The following is a 21,996-nucleotide window of genomic DNA, read 5'->3' as shown; positions in this document are numbered from 1 at the left end:
GTTACATACTACTATGCAAATTAACACAACCGTATATATTCCTTCTATATTGAAAACGAAATACCTTGTTAGGAAATATAGCGGCGTTTTCTCATTATATCACTCACCAATATTTTAACGATGGAACCGTAGTTAAGTTGAGTAAATTTAATCCTAGATCGCACATTCAAATACCATTATAGTGAAGATGTCAAGATGATTAACGGTGTCATAAGAATTTAATATAAATGTCAAAGCATGATGAATAACATTTTGCATTTAAATTGTTAAGTGGTTATATTAGTTTGCTTTAAAAACATAGAGTCCCTAATACCAACGAGTTATGTTGAATGTTATTGATTCTAAACTCGCTAGATTTGATTTTTAAACTTTAATGTTAATTACCTATTTGAGGACGAGAAATGTCTAAGTTTAATGTGTGATCGACGTTGCAATGCATTTAGTGTTCACTCCGGTTTTATTGTAATTCAAACCTCAATATTGGTCCAGAGTTATTAAAAATAGGCACATCATATCAAATAGAAAATTAAAAAAAAAAATTAAATCTTATAAAAAAATTACTACTGTATTAAATTGTATGATGCAAAGAAAAGCAACAGAAAAGTAACAAACTTATGAGGAACGATCCCATAAACAAAAAGTCATTTGCCATTAGTAAGATAGACCATATATCAAAGCCTATTTATTACTTTGTGAGGTTTTGTAGCATTAATAACGCATATATTCATACATGTACAAACTGCATCGGATATGGCTGTCCGTGCCGTATATTCTAAATGTTGACTCTTTTGAGTATAGCTGCGTTAACATTACGGGTTCGAACATGTACAATTACAAAGATGTTACAAGAAGTCGAATATATCAACATAGTTGGATCAGAATATATAAAAATGGCAATGCATTTATTGTATTATGTTACAACATATATACATTTCTGGATATTTGAGAAATAAATGAACACTATTGCCCTTTGATGTTTATGTAATTTCAGTTGTCTCGACCTAACCTTTTTGCAATTGATTTACGTTTGGATTTGTCTCTTCAATTTGTTGTGTGAACCGCTTACTTGTGAAGCTGACAATGCCATTATAACCGTAAGGCGATTTCTTTGAATTGACGTACATCGTTTGATGTTTTTTTATATTAACCGTGGCCGTTGGTCTTTTTGTCGATCAAGGAATTGAATCTAAGAAACTAAACGTACTCTGAGAACTTGTGATGGCTGATTTAGCAAATAAACATGCATTGTTACTTCCTTTCTAAATGTGGTTGTATTTTATAAAAGTGAAAGACCAAAAGGGATGGCTAACTTAAATAAATATGGGGCTTGAATTAGGTTGTTGCATTTTGTATGTTTTATCTGGATTTATAGACAATAGTGAGATTCAAAAATGTGTTTAATTAAAGATTGAATTTAAGGACACGTTAATTGGATGCAATGTGTTAAATACTTGATACAAATCAATCTGAGGTTGCAGATAAAACAACAGCGAGACTCGTCGGTGTTGTTATGCATAAATTGAATAACAGGACTTTGGGTGCACAAAAATGATTCGGTGACGTTTCTTACTTACTATAAGAAATTACTTTAAGGTAATAGTGTTTTACGTTTTCGTTGCGCATACATTCGTTTGAACATGAGCAAGACCGGCTCAGTTGACGTAGGAGCTGCATTGTCCTCGGATTTCTATGGTAAAAGGGGCGCGACCATCAAGCGTTCATCGACGCTGCTTAAGATGACACCGGAAGTGATGAAATTCAGACGACGTAGCTCGTAAGTGTTGAACTAATTCACTTGTGCATGGCATGAAATTACTATGAAGTAGTATGTTGTGGTAATAGTGTTTTCCGTTTGTGTTGCGCATAAATTCGTTCGATTATGAGCAAGCGCATCCAGTTGACGTAATACTTGTATCGCTATGACATCTTACATACAAACACGCATTTTTATTTCAAACATGTTTTATGGGGAGTCTTGCATATGATGTATTATGACGAAACTGTGAAACCAAAAAAAAAATGCAAATGTAAGGAAATAAAGGAGGATATTCATTTTATATGCAGACAATCACAATGACTTCGTTAATGACCGAAATTTACTACTGACCAGTTAATGGGTATCAGTTGTTTATAAACAAGGACTCGAAAGGTTTACTTTCGACACAATTAAAACGCACCAGCTCTACCGCCTGTAGCATTAATTCATGTCGATGAAAAGGCATTTGCACGAATATAAGTTTTTTTAGCTCAATACAATTAATGTAGAACGTGGTAACTTTTTGGAGCACACTGTACCTAGAAGAAAAAAGTTATATACACAAGTTTATATAATTCACCTTTTAAAGGTTTACTAAACTTGCTGAGATTAATAAAATAATTTCCATTTTAATATGTGGTTTTGACTTTCATTCTTTGGAGGATATTATAGCAGTGTTTTATCTAAATTAGTAAACATCTAAAAGCCGGACCGGTTAGCTCAGTAGGTACATATCTGGACTACAAATCTGAAGATCGCGAGTTCGATCATGATTCCGTTCATGGTAATTCGTTCGCTACATCTTAATCAAGTAAGGCACTTGTCAAGTTGTCATTTACTGGTAGTTCGTACTAGAAAACCAGAAAGCTAACCTAGCTAAGTAACCCAGGAAAAGTTTGCGTTGGCAACTGCACAGTACTCGTCAACAATGCAGCCATTAATAAGAATTGTAGTCTTTTTTTCATAATGACATTTCAAAGTAAAATATGGGGAAAAAAACATTTATTTCATGTTAATTAATTTGCATATGTGAGTTGTGTTCCCTGCTTTGTACTTAACAGTCTATGGATCACTTACAAAAAAACACCAAAGTATATATAATCGTTTCAAATTTCGGGTATTCGGATATTTCGACGCGGTTAGGATAGTGTGATTCCTTGGCTGCTATGCACCCTACGAATACTACTTACAAATAAAAACAATTTACAAGTACCTTAAAACGATATTGTTTAAGAAATATTGTTTAATAGATGGAATGATTTAAGAGAAATAGTATAAATGTTGTTGCTGTTTAAGTTTAAGTTCTGATTACATTAATTTCGCATTCTACTGCTCCTCCTTATACCATTTCCTTAATTCTGATTCCCTTCCCTTTCTTACACATAGATATAATAGAACTTGATTATCACGACAATAATCAATTTCCGATCCGTTGTCAATATGGTAGTCACCGTCTGTTGTTGAACACCCAGGGGACTGTGATATCTTCATTACCAATATACAACCCCTGAATCAAAGCGCATGAAATGAATTTTACTTCACAACCAACACCAATATTTGCATTCGTGCGAAGCTGTGTATTATACAGCTATATTAATCTCGCATATTCAAAATTATGTATGGGGAACTGTATGACTGTTTACATCTGTAACTGATATTAGTGTTTACGAATTGATTAGTTTAAATTTTTCTTTTAGCATTATTTCTGTAAATGTCTTACCATGTACAAAGTGGATTGAAATTCACATGTATAACTGTGTTACTCGGCGTGCTTATGCTCGGAATGCATAGTAAAATATTTTGTTCGGTTCAGTACTTTAAATAAAGTAAAAAAACACATTTACATGCGTTCACTGTTGACGTCACATGGTCAAACTGTACCGCAATGCTGGGCGTTGAAAGGCAAGAAAGTAGTGTTGCAGTGATATTTCAAAGCTGTACTAGATAGTCAAGTATCATTTAAATGCTTTGGCGCGACTAAGTAGACAAGGGTGGATGTGAATGTAAACATATTTGTTTTTAATTAAAGCTTATTTCATGTTCGTGTAAGCAAAAAGAGATTAAGATGTATTGGTAAGAAAAACCTTAGAAATGTTTTGACGTCGCACTTTCTACCACACAACAATGTTGCAGAAGAACTCATGTTTTACTGTGCATTGTTGTGGCGTGGCCCAGTATTGGATACTAAAAGGTACCGTCAACCACGAATGACGAAAAAAGAAATGTTCTAAAATACCGTATTTTTTACAATTATTAGACCTCTGACCTCGATTTCAATCTCTTGCACGACGGTTACATTGCATTCACCTCTGTGAGGTCACAATATACTAAATAGTTTCCTATATAATTCAATGTAAAAGCGACAACTTTGAGCGAAAATAAATGCAACATTTTGCACATAGAGACCCCCATAACCATACCTTTTCTTAAAGGCCATTCTAAGCGGAATCGATTTATGCAATAAAAAAGATATGTCATGATCAAACCAAAAAAGAACTTGACGCTAATCAAAATCGACTGTTTTTGCAACTTTTTTTTCGGCCGTTTCTTAGTGGAATGTAACCTTTTTTTTAGTGCAATGCTTTACTAAAGTCTCCAAGTTTATCATATTTCAGGGATTCGGTCGTGAACACCTATTTATGCCCTACCATTATCTCCGAAAGATAAAACCCGAACAATAGTTTAAGATGTAAAACATGCCTTCGGGTCAACTAGGATATTTTTTTAGAGAGTACAGCCCTACATGAAACGAGTATTTAGTATATTGTAACCTGTGATGGGCTCAGAATGGACTATTTTTATGAAAGCGTCTCATTCATGTCATGATCATTCCAAGCGTTCATCATGGAGGTTACAGTATACTAAACAATCTCTTGCACGAAGGTTACATTACATTCACTGCATTAAAGAAAACCATCTCATACCATAATATCTTATATAAGTATTAATTAATTATTATAAAATTGATATGTTTTTTATGTTAACAAACCTACATACATACATACATCGAAGCAATGCCTAACGTCACTCAATAAAAATTATGTCCAGTTGTTTACATTTGTTAAGTGCGTGGAATGATTCGATCTGCGTAAATGGGCAATACAATAGTTCCAGAGAGTTGCATTAAAACTCGCACGTTTTTGCACGATGTATCGTAAATTTAAAATTACTATTTCATTATTTTACGCCTCTGATCCTAAAAAGTCTAAATCAAATATAATTTGAATACGTGTGTTCGGTTTTGCCCAGTTTCTGGGCAATATGGCATGCTGAGCCTTTCGCAGAGTTGTATGTGAGAGCAAGGAACGACAACTCTGCGTGGAGATTTCTTTCGATTTCACATCGCGAAATTTTATTACCGAATATACTAAAATGAACTTTTTCAAGTAATGTAATATACCAGTCGTGATATTTATATCAATATAAACTAATAATTGTACAAAATACGGTAATCTAGAACTTTTCTTTAGGAAATGTCAAGTGTGCATCAATGTATCTTTCGTCAACATGTTTTCATAAAAATTATGTTTCGAAATCATGCCGCATGATTATGATGGTGCTGTAAATCTCCCGTAAAGCACGTGTTGGCATTTCGTTCTGTGGTAGTAAAATACTGTGATCAAGAGGGTCTTGATGTTCGTTTAGGAAACTATGTGGGATTGTCACAAAAACACGAGATGAACAAATACTTCGAAGGTTATGTGTTAGTCGGTAAAATAATATAAGTCGTGTTCTGATAAAACTGGGCATAATGCATGTACGTAAAGTGTCGTCCAAGATTAGCATGTGCAGTCCGCACAGGCTATTCAGGGACGACACTTTCCGCCTAAATTGGATTTTTACTAAGAAGAGACTTCATTTAAACGAAAAATTTCATAAAAGCGGAAAGTGTCGTCCCTGATTAGCCTGTGCGGATAACAAACGCAGTGGTGTCGCACTTTCAATAGCTAATATAACCACTGGTACAAACTTTAAGAGCCAGAAATCGGGCGTTTTATAATAATTGTTGTAGTTAAATTGCTTTAGTAATAATTTTGGACTTGCATATTTAGGTGTTTTAGTTTACAAGGAGTGTTATTCGCTGATTTACAACAAAATTCACAAAACGATATAATTGAGATCAACGAGCGAATTAACTGGGCTATAAACCCAATTATGGACGTCATTTAAGGCATACAAACCCATAGCAAAAGCATAGTCAACTGCAAAACAAACGCGAAAATAAATAAAGAGACGAGTAATAATTTACTGCACAAAATAAAACTACGGATTCAGAAAGCAAACTGACGAATTATAAACTAATTTCTTATAGAAACATGCACATTAAATAATTAACTTTACAAATCGTGTTTGTTTTTTCATGCCATTATGGGGGCAATCGTCAATTAGTGCGATTTTATCTGAGCAGGTTTGTTTGAAACGCGATACCTAAACTGCATGAAAGAAATATGAAGGCTTTTAAAATGTAATAAAGAACCGCTGATGAATTGGAGAAATGTATTGAAAAAAATCACAACGGGCGGTCAGAAACTGTCACTTATTGTGATGGAACAGTAGGAGGAAATCGAATTAAGGCGATTAAGCTGTGTGTTTAACACAAGAAATCCTCAGAAATCAATCAGTATTAGTTACATGTGCATATGATGATTAGTGAAAAAATGGATTTATAAGGTCTTCCATACTAACTGTTAAAGATTACCGGATAATCGTGTGTGTGTGTGTGTGTGTGTGTGTTAATTAAAAAATACGGAATGTCCACCAAGTCAGATAACTTAATGATATCGCCGGCGGTAAGCCGTCGGGGAAGCTTAATGCGAAGTTCTTTCGACGGCATGCTACAGCCGCCGGATATGCACCGGCGACGACGATCGTCCACTCAGTGAGTAAACATATACGTGTAACATATACTTCTTTCCTATAAGATAAGTTTAATATGAAATTACACGAGTTATGTTCAATTTCAACAGTTAACCTACAATTAATACTATATTTTTGATCGGAGGAAATTATTTATACAATAGACAATAATTTATTGACTATGATTCATGTATACACTATTGAAATGTATAAGCAACTGTATTCATCTGAATTATATATTATGTAACTGTATAAAAGGCTCAGGCAAGTATACTGGTGATCGCATTATATCGGTTTCTTTTGGGATTTCTGTAGCGCGCAGTTGTCTTATTTTCTTATACACGTTATAAGTGTAATATCACCTACATGCAGACAAAATGTTCACAAAGACAGTTTTATAGATTGAGGCTGGAAATATTGCCTTAACATTTGTATAAAAAGGTCAAAACTTAATTATGCTTTGATTATTTGCCTGCAGATATTATAGAAGTGATATTTAGAGTTGTTAGACTTCAAAATAACGAAGACTTGTAAGCTAATGAAACCCACAAAAATAGCAGATGAACGCTAAATGTTTATCTATTTGCACGCAAATTCCTATCTAAACAGTACAACTTAAAGGAAATTATGTTTTTAAACTCAATGGAAAATCGTTTTGGAACATCATTATTCTTACACTCGAATTATCAAACGGCCCTTCGAAATAACTCGTCCGACAAATTGAAGTGTTAAAAATGCTTTAGTGTTCCTGGCATGTGTCTTTACAAATATTTGTTTAATTATAAAGCAATTTGTCAATATTCTTGATCCGCTTATTCCGGTAGTGTTACTTTATTATTTAGTCAGTTTCTAAGGCACTGCAACGAATGCCCTTCAAATGAGCTTGAACTGATTAAATTTAATTTAACGTTTGTAAAGAAAAATATCATATAGGATTTCAACTTGCACGATCTCAAACTTGATGTATATTTTATGTTTTTTAGATTCAAACTGGTTTAATTGCGACGGATATCAAAACGTCTACACAACGATCACAAGAATATTAATTAGGAATGAAGGATAAACTAATTGAATATGTTCCGTTTGGAATAAACAAATTAAGGAAAATATATAATTGAGATAAAGTGTCTACCTGTGCTTTGAAATGTGTTAGCCCTGTTCTGAGAAAACTGGGCTTAATGCATGCGCAATCCGCACAGGCCAATCAGGGCCAACACTTTCCGCTTTAATGGTATTTTTAGTTTCAAGGAAGTCCCACCTTACCGATTTTCAAGTTTAGGCGGAAAGAGTCGTCCCTGATTAGCGGACTGCACGGGCTAATCTGGTATGACACTTTACGCACATGCATAAAGCCCAGTTTTCTCAGAACAAGGCTCGTGTATATTCACATCCCATAAACACGTGTATAGATATTGCGGCCATCCAATGTCTGAATACTAGTATGTTATATCATCTCTTAGTTACATATAGGTGTTGTTGCTGCTGCTGGTAAAATGCTTGGTCTAAATTTTCCTCAGAATAATTTGAAATTGTCTAACTGCATTCATTTGTTTAATTGGCATGCTTGAAATTCCTGAAATAAGCCTTGAAAGGTGCAATCAAAGAGGCGACTCAGTTGGTTTTAGGGGTGGTTACTCTCAACTAGGTGGAGGTTACACTAAATCACGCATATCAATAGAATCGTTTATATTTACGATTTTTAAAGTGACCTTAAATTGCGGATAATAAAGCCGTGCTTTATTAATATTTCACTCTCAAATATTCTGAAAAATGGAACCTATTTTGATAAATTAAACCTTATAACGTATGTATATGCCTACATACAATGAAGATGTCAATATGATTAATAACGTCATGAAAAAAATCTTATATGTTACACAATGAGGGATAGGGGCGCTCCATAGATTATAGATTGTATATATTGATGATTATAAACTGTTTCACATTCAAAATGTTATTGTGATGGTATTAGTTAGCTCTTTAATCCACATAGGTTGTTTTACATCAACGATTGATTCCGACGGGTCTTGAGCGTACGCTTGGATAAGATCTAAAACTGGCACGTTGGTTCTATTTTTTATTAACCCATTTATGCCTAGTGGACTCTCCTATCCTTCTAAATTGGATCATTTTTTTCCAATATTAGGGATGTCTATTATATTTATTTCTATATTTAGAATATTTCTTACAGACATTCATTTAAGCAAACAGCGCAGACCCTGATGAGACGCCGCATCTGGTTCTACACTGTTTGCCAATGCCTTTTTTTCTAGACGCTTGGCATAAATTGAATTTACACATTAGTCAAGCTAGTAAGGACTTGACACACGTGTGAAGCTTACAATGAATTAACACACTTGTCAAACAGAAAATGACTTTACACACTTTTCAAAAAGAAAAAGACTTAACACTCTTTAAAAAAAAAGAGATTGACTTAACACACTTTTTAAAGAGATTATAATTTTAAACGTTGCCATAAATAGAATGCGTTTACACATTTGAAAAGCTGATGATGACTTCACACAATGTTCAAGCTTGCAATTTCTTTCCTCATTGTCAAATGACTTAACGTAAGGCCTTAATGCGATTTCTTTGTATTGACGTTCATTGTTTGTGTGGCCTGTTATCGATGACCAATTGCTTGAAATTCCATCAACACACTAACTCTTTCAGTGCTGAAACCGAAATTTGAAGGCCTTTGCAAACAGTTTGGATCCAGATGAGACGCCACAAAATGTGGCGTCTCATCAGGATCCAAACTGTTTGCCATTGTGATAGTATTCTTTGACAAAAATTGAAGAAAATGCAAATTTTATAAAATCAGCAGACGACATTTTAGCAGACGACAAATTTCCCAGCATGCAAAGGGCTAATGTCAAGACTAAGCATACCAGCGGAAACTTGAGATGGCTGATTTCTCATAGAAGCATCATGAGTTACTTCCTGATAGGAAATACGTGTGTGAGTGTGTGTTTAATTGTTGTTGTTGCTGTTGTTGTTGTTTCTAATTAATCAGACCCAAAGAGAAGGCTTACCTAAGAAATTGCTACATACATAAGGCTGTCGCATTGTTTTATTTCTGGTGTGGATTGCAAAAGATGCTCGATAAAGTCCTGAAAGCGTTGAATGAAAGTACTTATTAAGTGCTTAGAGCTTTCATATAGTGTCCATAAAGGAACCAGAAATGCGTACACCACTTAATAACAATTACTGTGAAGTAGCAAAAGCAACCCGACGCGATACAGCTCGTCGACTTTAAATTATACAAAAAAGATAATTCTATTATTTTTGTTAAACATAGCACCGATGGATTAGTCATACGTTTCGCTGTCAACCAAACGTCTTGGTTCCTTAAATAAAGTACCCATTTTGATACGTCTGACTATCCGTCAGGGTGGTGTCGTACTGCCGTACACAGATTGGTTAACGATGAAACGTTTCATTCTTCGTCATTTTGCCAAGCCACCGTTGAATTGACATGTTAATCAGAAAATGGCACCAAGTGATTGCAGGATTGATTGCGCCGATCTTTTTTGTACAAACAAGAAAATGGTATTACAGTATTAAAACATATATGTTCGAACATATGAATAGGATTTTTAAGAATTGAAATATTGTGGGTTCGTCTATAAAGTATATTGAAAATTATGTTTTATGCGCACGCTGGTTTACTATTACTCGGTTATGCGAGAGGTGGTTCACACAACTCTATTATTAAATAACACCATTTATTGCTGTTTAAGCGGTGAATAAGCAACTTATGTCGCTCTTGTACTTGGCTAGTAAACGTCGCTTGTGCACGTTAGCGTCGTGCATGCTTTTGGAACAGAAATCCAGATCGTTGCCTATCGATCAATAATAAATTATAAATGGAAAAGTATTAAATTAATTGTTGAACGTTAGGATATTATTATTTACATGGCTTCTTTCTGATCCCTAAATGTCTGACACAGGGTCAGTTAATAAATTTTATACACAGTGTAATTACTAAATACCACTTTTTCCTAAGCATTAAGACGAAAACAAGTGAAAAGAAAGCAATACTATATATTTATATTATCGTCGTGTTTACTTCCGTGAGGTCATAAACGTTACTAACCTAAAATGAAAGGTACCGACCTCATATGGACAAAATTCACGATAAGCATGTGATATGGCTCAGCCAATGAAATACGAATATCGATCACGAGGTAAAATAATAGTATTTATTGACAGCCCTATTGAATCATATGAGTCGCATTTTGAGAAAACTGGGCTTAATGCATATGCGTAAAGTTTAGTCCCAGATTAGCCTGTGTAGTCCGCACAAGCTAATCAGGGACGACACTTTCCGCCTAAACAAGATTTTCGGTAAGAAGGGACTTCCTTTAAACGAAAACTACCATAAAAGCGTAAAGTGTCGTCCCTGAGTAGTCTGTGCAGACTGCACAGGCTAATCTGGGACGACACTTTACGCACATGCATTAAGCCCAGTTTTCTCAGAACACGACTCATATAGTTGAGAAAATTCGATAAGTGATTACTTCGGAATCCTTTCATGACGTTAACCATCTTCTATTTTGTTTGTAGCTCAAAACATCGCATTTTGTTTAATTACCCTTAAGTAGCCATAATTAAGAGTTAACCTCATTTGCGTATTTGCTCAACGTTTGTACATTTCCTGCCAATTATACGGGGGCCTTTCGGATAATTTTAATAACCCCTCTATTTTTTTCTCTCATCGCCTCTTTGATGAAATTGTTTGAACTAACAGCAAAGTGAAACTTCCCATATATCATATGACTCTTTGAAATGGCCTTTAATTGGTACTACCGGTGTTTACATAAGGTATCGTAGTCCTTGCTCGTGTATATCTGATTTCATTTGTTGGTTGTTCATGACAGCAAACACATTTTCGACAAGATGCCACCAATTATTAATACATTTGTGTTTGTTCTCTCGAAATTATAGTAAAAAGCAATCAGTACTGTACGTTACTGAAGTGTTTAAGACGAGTTTTATCTTCAAAGTTCCATTTCGCTGTGCATTACATTCGATTTTGCTCAAAATAAGTGATTTTGTACATAATTTAATTTCGGAACATTCTTATACATGAAAAACAAGAAAGTAAGGGCATTATTAAATGTTGTGCTTCATAAAAATTAACCTTAACACAATATTTTAACTCTTTTTTTTATTTCACTTTTCATATGGAAAAAAATCTTTGTTGGTAACGTCACTTCAAGACGAGTGCATAAAATGACTAAAATTTAAAAAAAGAAAAAAAGTAATATAACTATTCGTACTGAGAAAGATCAAGATAGAGCTCAATGAACTGTGTTGGTGGAGTCACCTCGAGACGCGTGAATAAAAGTGTCATCACATGCAATCAATTAAACAGAAAGTCAAGCTGATTACCTTTTTGTCTATATTTGAATAGACCCGAGATTTATTCTTGGACAATTTTGATGTGTTATCCGTAGCAGTATTTTATTCCTTTACAAAAAGGCGGAAATAACGGATTGATATGAACGGATATCGTACGATTTCCTCATGACATGGAATTTGACATGATTTGATCGGCTCAATGATAAAATACAACGAAAACTGCTATTGACACTAATGAAAATACTGCGAGACATCCAGTGGTCACATCGCGGCTTAAATAACAGAACGGAACGAGCAAATACTTTATTTAAATTGTGGACTAAGTCAGTTACATACTCCGCCGGTCAATTGCTGCGTCAATATTTTTAAGCTGGATTACTTCTAGGTGCAGAAGTTTTGATTTGTTTGAAATCCGATCGGCCGATGATTGTCACAGAACAAGAGCCGAAGAGCGTCGGGAGGTTCGAGTGTTTGTCTAAGTACCTATCACCCTTCGAATATTCCATATTAATAATTGGTGTCCGGCAACGGCGAACTACTTTCGCGTCTTTGATATAGCTTATGAGAGTTTATTAATCAGTACGGCGTTTGGACTGCCTGTGATCCTGCTATAACACTACGGTTGCGGGATCTTAGTATGAGTTATTACTTGGCGGGTGTTGTCAGTGTCCTTTCATTTTAGAATATTCATTGAAAGTGTCATCGTTTTGCGCAGTTTGGTAGTGTTTTTTTGTTGTGCTGTTGTTGTTTTACAATATAATAATTACGAAATAAATAAAGTGAAATTCAATTGGCAGAAGTTGGAATTAGAACTTCAGAATAGTCGCCTATAACCATGTGATTCAGTTTATGAGTGTTAACATCGGGATGCAATGATTTTCGCGGTGCCAAATTATTTGATGATGTATTTTTTGTGAGTTTTGTTTGTAAATTAACAAAAAAATGTCGTGGGCTAAATTAGTCGGGGCCAGTAAAGGTGCTTCAAGTAACGACCCGGCGCCGCCGCATCCAAGCGGTAGTCAGTCACCGTCGTCAGCGCGGCGTGACAGCGTCATGGGTGAAGGCACCATGAAAGGGCTGCTAAAGAAAGTGAGCAAACAGGCTGAACAGGGAGACGCGAAATCCACTCCGAACGAGAACGCATGGCGCTCTCTGAAACGGATGTCCGTCTCTGTGGAGAGGAGCTCCGATCGGCTCACGGACAAGCGTCTAAGCGACGGTTCCGTCGGATCGTCACCGGGATTCGCGGATCTAGCGAAGGCCGCTTTGCTGAACGACCAGAATGAGGGAGTGCCCAATGACAGGGCCGCGCGTAAAATGTCTTCCGCTTTTAAAAAGCTGGGAAAGGCTCACATGGGTCTCGCATCCATTTTTGCGTAAGTTCAGTTTGTTTGTTATTTCCGGTCGTTGTTTGTTTTTTACCAATACTTGCATTTACATAGATATGTCCTGTATACATTATATGCATATTATAACAAATCCGATGAGGTACTCATATAGTAAATGAGACGACACAGCAGAAAATGTAAACGTTCAAAATAATAGCAGTTGTTCATGCAGGAAACTATCCGCCAAGTTGTCCGAGCATTTTCGTTGCTGAAACACTATCTTTGGTTGTTAATCATTTCAATTCAGCCGCTGTCTGTGAAAACGGGGTTTAATGCATCCATGTGCGTCCCATATTTACATGTGCTGTTCGCACAGGCTGATCAGTGACGACAATTTCCGCTTAAGCTGGACATTCGCTGGGAAGATACTTCCTTAACACAATAAAAACTAAAAGCGGACTTCACATTCTGATTTGGGACGACACTTAAAGCTTTAAGCGCTGGAACCGAATTTTGAAGGCCTTTGCAAACAGTTTGGATCCAGATGAGACGCCACAGAACGTGGCGTCTCATCTGGATCCAAACTGTTTGCTATTCTGATAGTATTCTTTGAAAAAAAAATGAAGAAAAAGCTTATTTTACAAATTCAGCAGACGACATTTTAGCAGACGACAAATTTCCCAGCATGCAAAGGGTTAAAGCTCATGCATTAAACCCAGTTTCCTCGGAGCAAGGCGTATTTGTCTTGATTGTCAACGTAATTAACAAAAGTTAAGATGAGCCCAATCATCAGTATCTTAAACTATCTTTACAAGTGTGTATTAATTTAAATCTGTATATCCGTAACTAAGGATATACATGAACAAAAACAGAACAGAATAGGAAGTTTCTTCATATGTCTTGAACAAGTCCAATTCATATTTATATATACGGAATTGACAATATATAAGCAATAAGGACATGCATAGTAATACCAAAATAGTATATAACATGTTGTTAAAAATTCACTAAGGCCATTATATTACTGCACGTTTGCATTCAATGCCTCGGTTCTCGTTTAAAAACCATGTTTACACTACAAGCGCGAGTTAAGTTAGAACTGCAGTGTTAGTATTAGTTTAAAAAGTATACATTTATGCATACTAGGTCGATTATAATATAGTTTGTCGATATATACATATACATGTCTGAATATATATATATATATATATATATATATATATATATATATATATATATATATATATATATATATATATATGTATATATTCAAGTATATACAGGTCGATATGCGATATACATGTATACGTGTCCCAAAAAGTTCCCCAATCTGAAAACATGTCCTTTCTAAAATCTTTCGTTTAATAAGGAAATTGCTAAGTAAATTGGTCAACATTTGGTCAGTGATTTACGCCTGAATTCATCAGTTGTTTGCTCCGGAGGCATATTTGAATAGGCCAGTGACTTAGCACTGACGGTATAATGTAGAACTTGGTGGTATATATTGATATAGTTAACGGACTCCTAAATCGAATTGTCTCTGTGTGTTCTTGAGGTTGCGCAATGACTTCTTTTGTTCATTTAATCTCTTGCGATTTATGTTTGTTTTTTCTGGATTTCTTGAGATTGTCTTGGTCTGATTCTGCGAGTGTTTTGTCGCAACCTTTATTATCGGTTAAAGCAATATAGGCCTAGTAATAATATAAACTCAAAATGAAAAGAACCTTTTGAACTTAGTTAACTTATTCTAATTAAAAAAGGCGTGTATTTCTACCAAAAACTAAATATTAACGATGTTGCCAGTCGTTTTTGATATAGTGGTATTCTTGTTTGTGGCAATTTAATTGGTGGTGATGTTGTATCACTGGTTGTGTTAGACGATGGTGCGTGTGCAGCAGGTGTTTTTTACACTCACCCTATGAAATCGGGGTTTAATGCTTGAGCGTAAAATGTCTTTTCAGATTACCCATTCGCTTTTATTGTAGTTTTAATAGTTTATTAACGTCTCTTCAATACACATATTTGACAGCTATATACACATACAAGTTATTCATAGATTACAAGTGTATTGCCACTCAGTACAGAGTTATAAGAGACAGCTCTCTATCTAAAACATAGGTATTTAATACTTTATACATAGAGATGTATGTATCGTTAAAAGGAAATCTCTTCTTAGCAAAAGTCCAATTAAGGCGGAAAGTGGCGTCTTTGATAAGCCTGTGCGGACTGCACAGGCTAATATGGGACGCTACTTTACGCATATGCAATACACCCCATTTTCTCAAAGCGAGGTTTATTTCAATCAGAATGTCACTGAGTATGCGCATGTCCGCTTCAAGGAAATCATAGGCTCCTGCTGAAAAAGACATTGCTTCATTATTTCCAGGTATAAAATCAACTATTATTATATTAAATGGTCCTAAATTTAAAAAGTTTTCAAATGAATTTACTAGATGCCTGTCTATATACCCGATGTAAATCGATACTGATCACAACACGCTTCTAGACATTTCATCCAAACCGCAATTTTTTCCAAGAGTTGATTACCACAAGCATTACTGTGACTGTAGCTTCTCTTGATTACCACAAGAATTACTGTGACTGTTGCTTCTCTTGAACTTGATTTTAGGAATTTGCCTGCTATCGGGGTTGTAGTTTTACTGTGATACAGGCAGCCTTGGAATTTAGGAGATATTTCTTTATAATAAATACCTATAGGTTTGCACGTCTCATGGGTCTGGTTGTATATAGCATGGTAGTGAACTCTAACGTAAAAAAAAAACGAATACACATGTACAATAAATATTACAAAACAAAAACATTTCATTTTATTCGATGGATTATATTATTTCGTGGAATGTTGTCGGTGTTAATGAGCGCTTTATTCCAATGCATATATTAAACTACTTTATAATGCGATAGTCTGTTATCGTGATATGTAGTGTAATTGAAAGCATAGAATTGGCGCTGTTTCAATCTAAAAGTGCGCTGTCTGCTACTTGGTCTCTGGTTCGCTGTGGCATTGCGAATGCATCTGGGTCAGTAGCATTCACAGATGAACTTCCGGCGATCATCTAGATGCGGCCTGCGCATGTAAAAAATTGGTTCGTGGACTTAAAGCTCTCATTGTGAAGTGATACCCCTGGCTAGTTGTATCGAATGATGTTCACATTGTTATTCCTCCCCCATTGTCATATTCCATTACCATTAAAAGTAAAAGTCACAGTCTCCAAATTATTTCTTGTTTATGGGAAAATATAAATATTGATCAATCATGAAATTATTTACCTTTATTTTTTTGTTTATTCCTTCGATCGCAACGATTATTAACGTTTAAAAGAGATATTTGTAAGGTTCTAATATGAAATAAAACACAATGTAAATGTAAAGTTCAACATTGCTTCATACAGCACTGAAAGTATTGGTACGCTGGGACTCGATCACAGCAGCTCGAGCGACGCACGCTAAACAAAATACATTCGCGTCAGTAAAAAATACACAATTTGTTTCCACTGGTGCTCGAACACAGGACCTCTCGCGTGTGATCTTTCACAAGATATCTTAACAAGAGGAACATTATAACGGGAAAGAAATCTTATTAACCTTGTTAAGTCATTCGATTAAATCAATTTCTTCTTGTATTTCCACACAAAAAAAACACTAAAAATTCATTATATTACCAGGCGTTGTTGATGTTGTAGAGTTATTGCTTGTAGTGAGTTATTGGTGGTGTTGATATTGTTCTTCTGGTTGTGTTCAAGTGTTATGCCGATGGCGTTTGTAGCATTAATTTTCATCAGAATGTCACTGGGTTAGAGGATGACCGCTTCACTGAAATTGTTTTAAAAGTCGGCTGCTGAGGAAGTATAAAATCAATTCTTATTATATTAAATATTCATAAACGTCAAGGGGATTAACTCAATGCCATTCTCAATACTCGATGTTAATCGATACTGATCACAAAAAGCGCATCAAGAAATGCTAGAATCAAAGTTCCTTAGAACCGGAAGTTTTCCGAGAGTGATTTCCACGAGCAATACTGTAGTATGCGTCACTTGTCAGAGGCTTTTGCTTCTGCAACGCACGGGATGCTTTTTGACATTGATTTTGGAATTTTCCTGCGAGCGGGCATGTAATTTTGCTGTGATTCAGACAGCTTTAGAATTAAACGGCATTTCGTTAAAAACAAACCTTTATTTTGGTTTAACTTTTCTGTGTACAGAATACATGTACAGCATATTGATGAACTAAAAAACTATATCCCAAAGAAAACATATGTACAAGAAAATTAACAAACAGCCATATAGTATTAATCGCTGGGTTATATTATTTCGTGGAATTGTGTCAGTGTGACTGAGCGCTCTATTCGAGTGCAGTTATAAAATCACGGATACTGAGCTTTGTTGATATTTTAAGACAATTAAACCATCGCATCTGCACTCTTTCGATATAAACGTGAAGCTACCCAGTTCTCGGTATTTGGCACCCAATGGCATTGAGAAGACGTCTGAGTCGGCAGCATTCACAGCTGAACTTCCGGCGACCTTCTAGATGCTGTCTGTCCACGTAAGCAATTATGGATGTTGTGCTTAGATTTTAAGATATCATTTTGCAGTGATATTAAATGCGTGGATATTCTGCAGAGTGGTACCGCTGGTTAGTTGTATCAAAAGTCGTTATATTGTTATTTCCATCTCCAGTGGTAACATCCCGCAGGTACTATTTTAATTAAGCGTGGTGGCGTTGTTTCTCTCCTGACTGTGGTATTTCGAAATACATTCAGATTGATTCTTTACCGAAGTTATGCTGTTAAGGTTAAAGATTTACTATTTAAAAAACGAGGAAACAATGTAATTCACAGTTTGTGTTGTTTGTGTGAAACGGGGTGAAACATTATATAGTGATTTCAGTGAATTGAAAATTAAAATTAGTTTTGATAGAAGCTTGTGATTAAACAAAAGCTTATGTGTGATTAAAGCAGATTAAATAAATGTACACGATGAAACCAAATTATAACACTAGCCGACGTAGTTTGTCCAAGACTTTTCGCGTGTGGAGCGAGCGTGAAACCAGTACACTGCGGAATCCGCTAGCATGACCTGAAATCATATTAAACAATGTGTTGGTATTTACATGTATATCACCATTTCCTTCATCAGCCGATCAAAACCATCCTCTGCATTCAACTTTGTAAAGGTAATTCATATAGCAGAGTCATTTTCATCCAAAAATGGTAGCTTTGTTTTTAAATTTGAGTTAATATTGTGGTTCCGCCGGGGCTCGAACCCAGGACCTTCTGCGTGTAAAGCAGACGTGATAACCACTACACTACGGAACCCTATGTGCAAACAGGTAATTTATAATATATGTAATGCGTTAAAGTATATGAACACGTATTGCACCATAATCTGTTATTATATATGTTTAACACTCTATATATGCCTCGGAGTCTGACAAAGATTCTTGTGATACTTTTGGACGAACAAAATACTGCTTTTCTCGCCTTCCGGCGCGTCTAAACTTTTAATACACTTCACACTTCTTCATAATAAAGTTATAGCTACGCTGGTACTTGCGTGTAAATCAAACTTGATAACCACTCGGCCTACACTAAGGATCCTTATTAAACAAATATATTTAACTCATTGATAGGCCCGGTCTCATAACTTGTGTGCAGATGGAATCATTTCTACGACCATGCTCCTCTGCCTCTGAAATTAACCCTTTACCACTTATATTAGATACGTATTTAACCCTTAACCACTTAGATACTTTTTCAAAACGGCGAAACAAATTTGTTCAGTCAGCATTTGTTACAATTCTTTTCACGTTTAAAAGTTATATTTCAAATGATTATTTGCAAAATGTTTTAATGTTATTTATTACAATGGTACACGTATATAATGCCAATTATATAGACCATTTAAAACATGATTATGGGGGGAAACATGGTTCCGCTGAGGCTGTATCTTCTGCCTGTACAGCAGAAGTGATAACCGCTACAAATCTGTCATTATGAATACAGTGAAAAAAAAATTTAACAAAATGAGAATGTGTATTACGTTAGATAATTTATGACATAATATACTAAAATATGTGGTTCCACTGGGGCTCGAACCAAGGACCTTCTGCGTGTAAAGCAGACGTGATAACCACTACACTATGGAACCCTATATTGTAACCAAAAGATAATATGAATTATATTGATAAACCTTAGTTGGCGTATAATAATGTTCATAATATGTCGCTTTCTGTTGCCAAAACATTCCCCAGACGCATAGAAACCATAGCGAAAGTATAATACCTAAAATACCTAAATATAATGGTGATTCTTCCCCCTGCCACTACATTAAAGTTAAAATCGACACTCTCAAACCTATAAGCATTTCTATGTGAAATATAATATTTTAATCAATCATGAAATGATTTCACTTATATTGTATATAAGTCCACGATCGGCAACGATTATTAACACGTTTCACCTGAATCATCATCGGCGTTAAATATCAAACATACTCAAATAAAATATAAATTGTATAATTCCTTTATAAAACAATTACGTTCTGGTTTTGCTGTGACCCGGTCCCAGCAGCTTGATCGTGTAAGGCATACGTGATAACCACTCATAAAAAAAAAACTTAGCAAAAGTAGACCTGTGTTTCATCTGGGGCTCGAACCCAGGACCTCTCGCGTGTGAAGCGAACGTGATAACCACTACATTATGGAAAAACTTGCATTAAAGGAAGTAAATATCGTCCATGAAAAATGATCAAAGCCATGCGCATGCAAATTGTAAAGCTCGTATTATCGTACATTTAGGCTATGCGTTGCGGTATTTTCTTCTTATTCATAATTATGGTACATAGTGGGTTTATAGCAGATCTATCAGGAGCTACCACTTGTTAAGATACCTTAGCTAGAGAAACTTTATAAAACAGGTTTTACAGTACTGACAAAACCTGGGCGTTGCGGAAAGTAAAAAATATCAAAAGCGACACAATACGTTATGGAAGCCAGAACTGGACAAAAATTAGTAAATTTGCATAACCACCAACTTAATGTCATTATATTATATATCGAGCATAAACAAGAAAGATGGGAAATTGTCAAAGGTCCCAGGTATTTTTCTCGCTATGTTATAACTTCAATAAAGATAATCTTAGTAATTTACTGGGAAGTACTTTTATAAAAAATTATTAGATTTACCAAAAAAGTCAAAATTAGGAGCGACTTTAGAATCATAGGAAAAGGTAGGAAAATATGTTACTGTGACAGCTCGAGAGCCTGCGGGTTTGAACATGAACAAACAGATGTGAACACATGAAGCGTCATATCGCTCCCCAGGTGCAAAAAGGTACAATGTGACAGTGATATAAGAAGGCACATTGGTCCTTTTTGCATAAGTTGTTTCCATTCATATATTTACATGTCAATACATTTTAAGATACGGGCCACACTAAAGGTAAAATTGCATCACAAAACAATGTCAACTTGAAAGTAAGTCAATTGTTTTATCGGAAACTGATAATATGAGGATCTAGAATCCTCTAATTAAAAATAATGTAAACAACAACACATTTGTTTACAGACGTCTTTTTTTTCTATATAAAAAATGATTCCATTAAATGAGTTATCACATGGACTAACAATAATAAATGAGCATCACTAGGTTTATACTATGGCAAACTGAGTAATAAATTAGATAGAGGATATTTGTTGGATTCGGTGGATTATCGATTTTAGTTCACGCGTGATCATAGAAAATAATATTTTCACGAGTGGCGCAGCCACGAGTGAAAATATACATTTTATATGATCACGAGTGAATTAAAATCGATAATCCACCGAACACAACAAATTTTCTTTTTATTTTATGCTTTATTTCACAGTTTATATACATTGTTAAAGTGTTTAACTTTAGAATTTCGTTGGGAAAATGACGTCATTTCGTCAAAAAATGACGTCATTTAACATAAACAGTGAAAATTTTCGATAATTTTCACTGATAATTTTCATTGTTTGAAACAGTGAAATTATCAGTTTTAATTCACCGATATTTCTCTATAAACCACCGGAAAGCATACAATAAATGGTAATAACTAATCAGTGGATATTTTAAGAGTGGCGAATACTTATTCAGGGTAATTTAAAGGAACAAACATCCTACAAGTACAGATTTGTTTTTAAGTCACTGATCTAATGGACGTTTCAAGAGGTTGATAATAAATTATTGTTACTGCACTGTCAAAGTGTATTTAAGTACTCTTTTTAACATCAGACACTCTCTTTAAGAGTAGTTTACTATTTTTTATTGATTATCATATAGATGTGTAGTCCAGTTTGTCCCTACTATGTGGATTTTGTTAAAACTTAAGTTATATTTATTGTGTGCGTCTAACTTTAAGTGTTCGAGGTTTTATCGAAACATTTTTATTTGGTTTTATAATTATAAGCTTTTTAAAACAATGAACACAATATAGTAAGAAAAGAAAATTAATGAGCTTATGAACTTATTCGATTAAAAAAAATTCTGCGTATATTTCCAATAAAAAGTAAAGATTAATTATGTGGTAAGACGTTGCTGTTGTGGCGTTGTTCTTTTTGTAGTGAAGTTGGCGTGGTTTTGCGGTGTGAAGTGTTTCGACGATTGTGTGTTGGTTTTACAAAACTCTTAAGTTATGGGTAGTA

At 35.0% G+C, this 21,996-nt stretch overlaps 1 protein-coding gene and 2 non-coding genes across 6 annotated transcripts in view; 1 reads left to right on the top strand and 2 right to left on the bottom strand.

Moving 5' to 3' along the window:
- LOC127853932 (androglobin-like) overlaps positions 1-21,996 on the top strand; it is a 171,806-nt gene that overhangs the window by 1,786 nt on the left and 148,024 nt on the right. For 2 of the 4 annotated variants that reach the window (XM_052388789.1, XM_052388786.1), the window contains exon 1: positions 6,495-6,635. The exons of the other annotated variants lie outside the window; for them this stretch is intronic. In XM_052388789.1, the coding sequence (XP_052244749.1) occupies positions 6,508-6,635 (128 nt within the window). In that variant the 5' untranslated portion in view covers positions 6,495-6,507. Of the gene's footprint in view, positions 1-6,494; positions 6,636-21,996 lie in introns of those variants that run through there. 4 annotated transcript variants of the gene reach the window in all.
- Trnav-uac (transfer RNA valine (anticodon UAC)) lies at positions 18,574-18,646 on the bottom strand. Its single transcript has one exon. It is a non-coding gene; the product is annotated as a tRNA-Val (tRNA).
- Positions 19,406-19,478, bottom strand: Trnav-uac (transfer RNA valine (anticodon UAC)). Its single transcript has one exon. It is a non-coding gene; the product is annotated as a tRNA-Val (tRNA).

The sequence above is a fragment of the Dreissena polymorpha genome, chromosome 12 (assembly GCF_020536995.1).
Source record: "Dreissena polymorpha isolate Duluth1 chromosome 12, UMN_Dpol_1.0, whole genome shotgun sequence".
Lineage (NCBI taxonomy): Eukaryota > Metazoa > Mollusca > Bivalvia > Myida > Dreissenidae > Dreissena > Dreissena polymorpha.
Note: the sequence above shows the minus strand (reverse complement) of the source record. Positions and strands in the feature narration are given on the sequence as shown.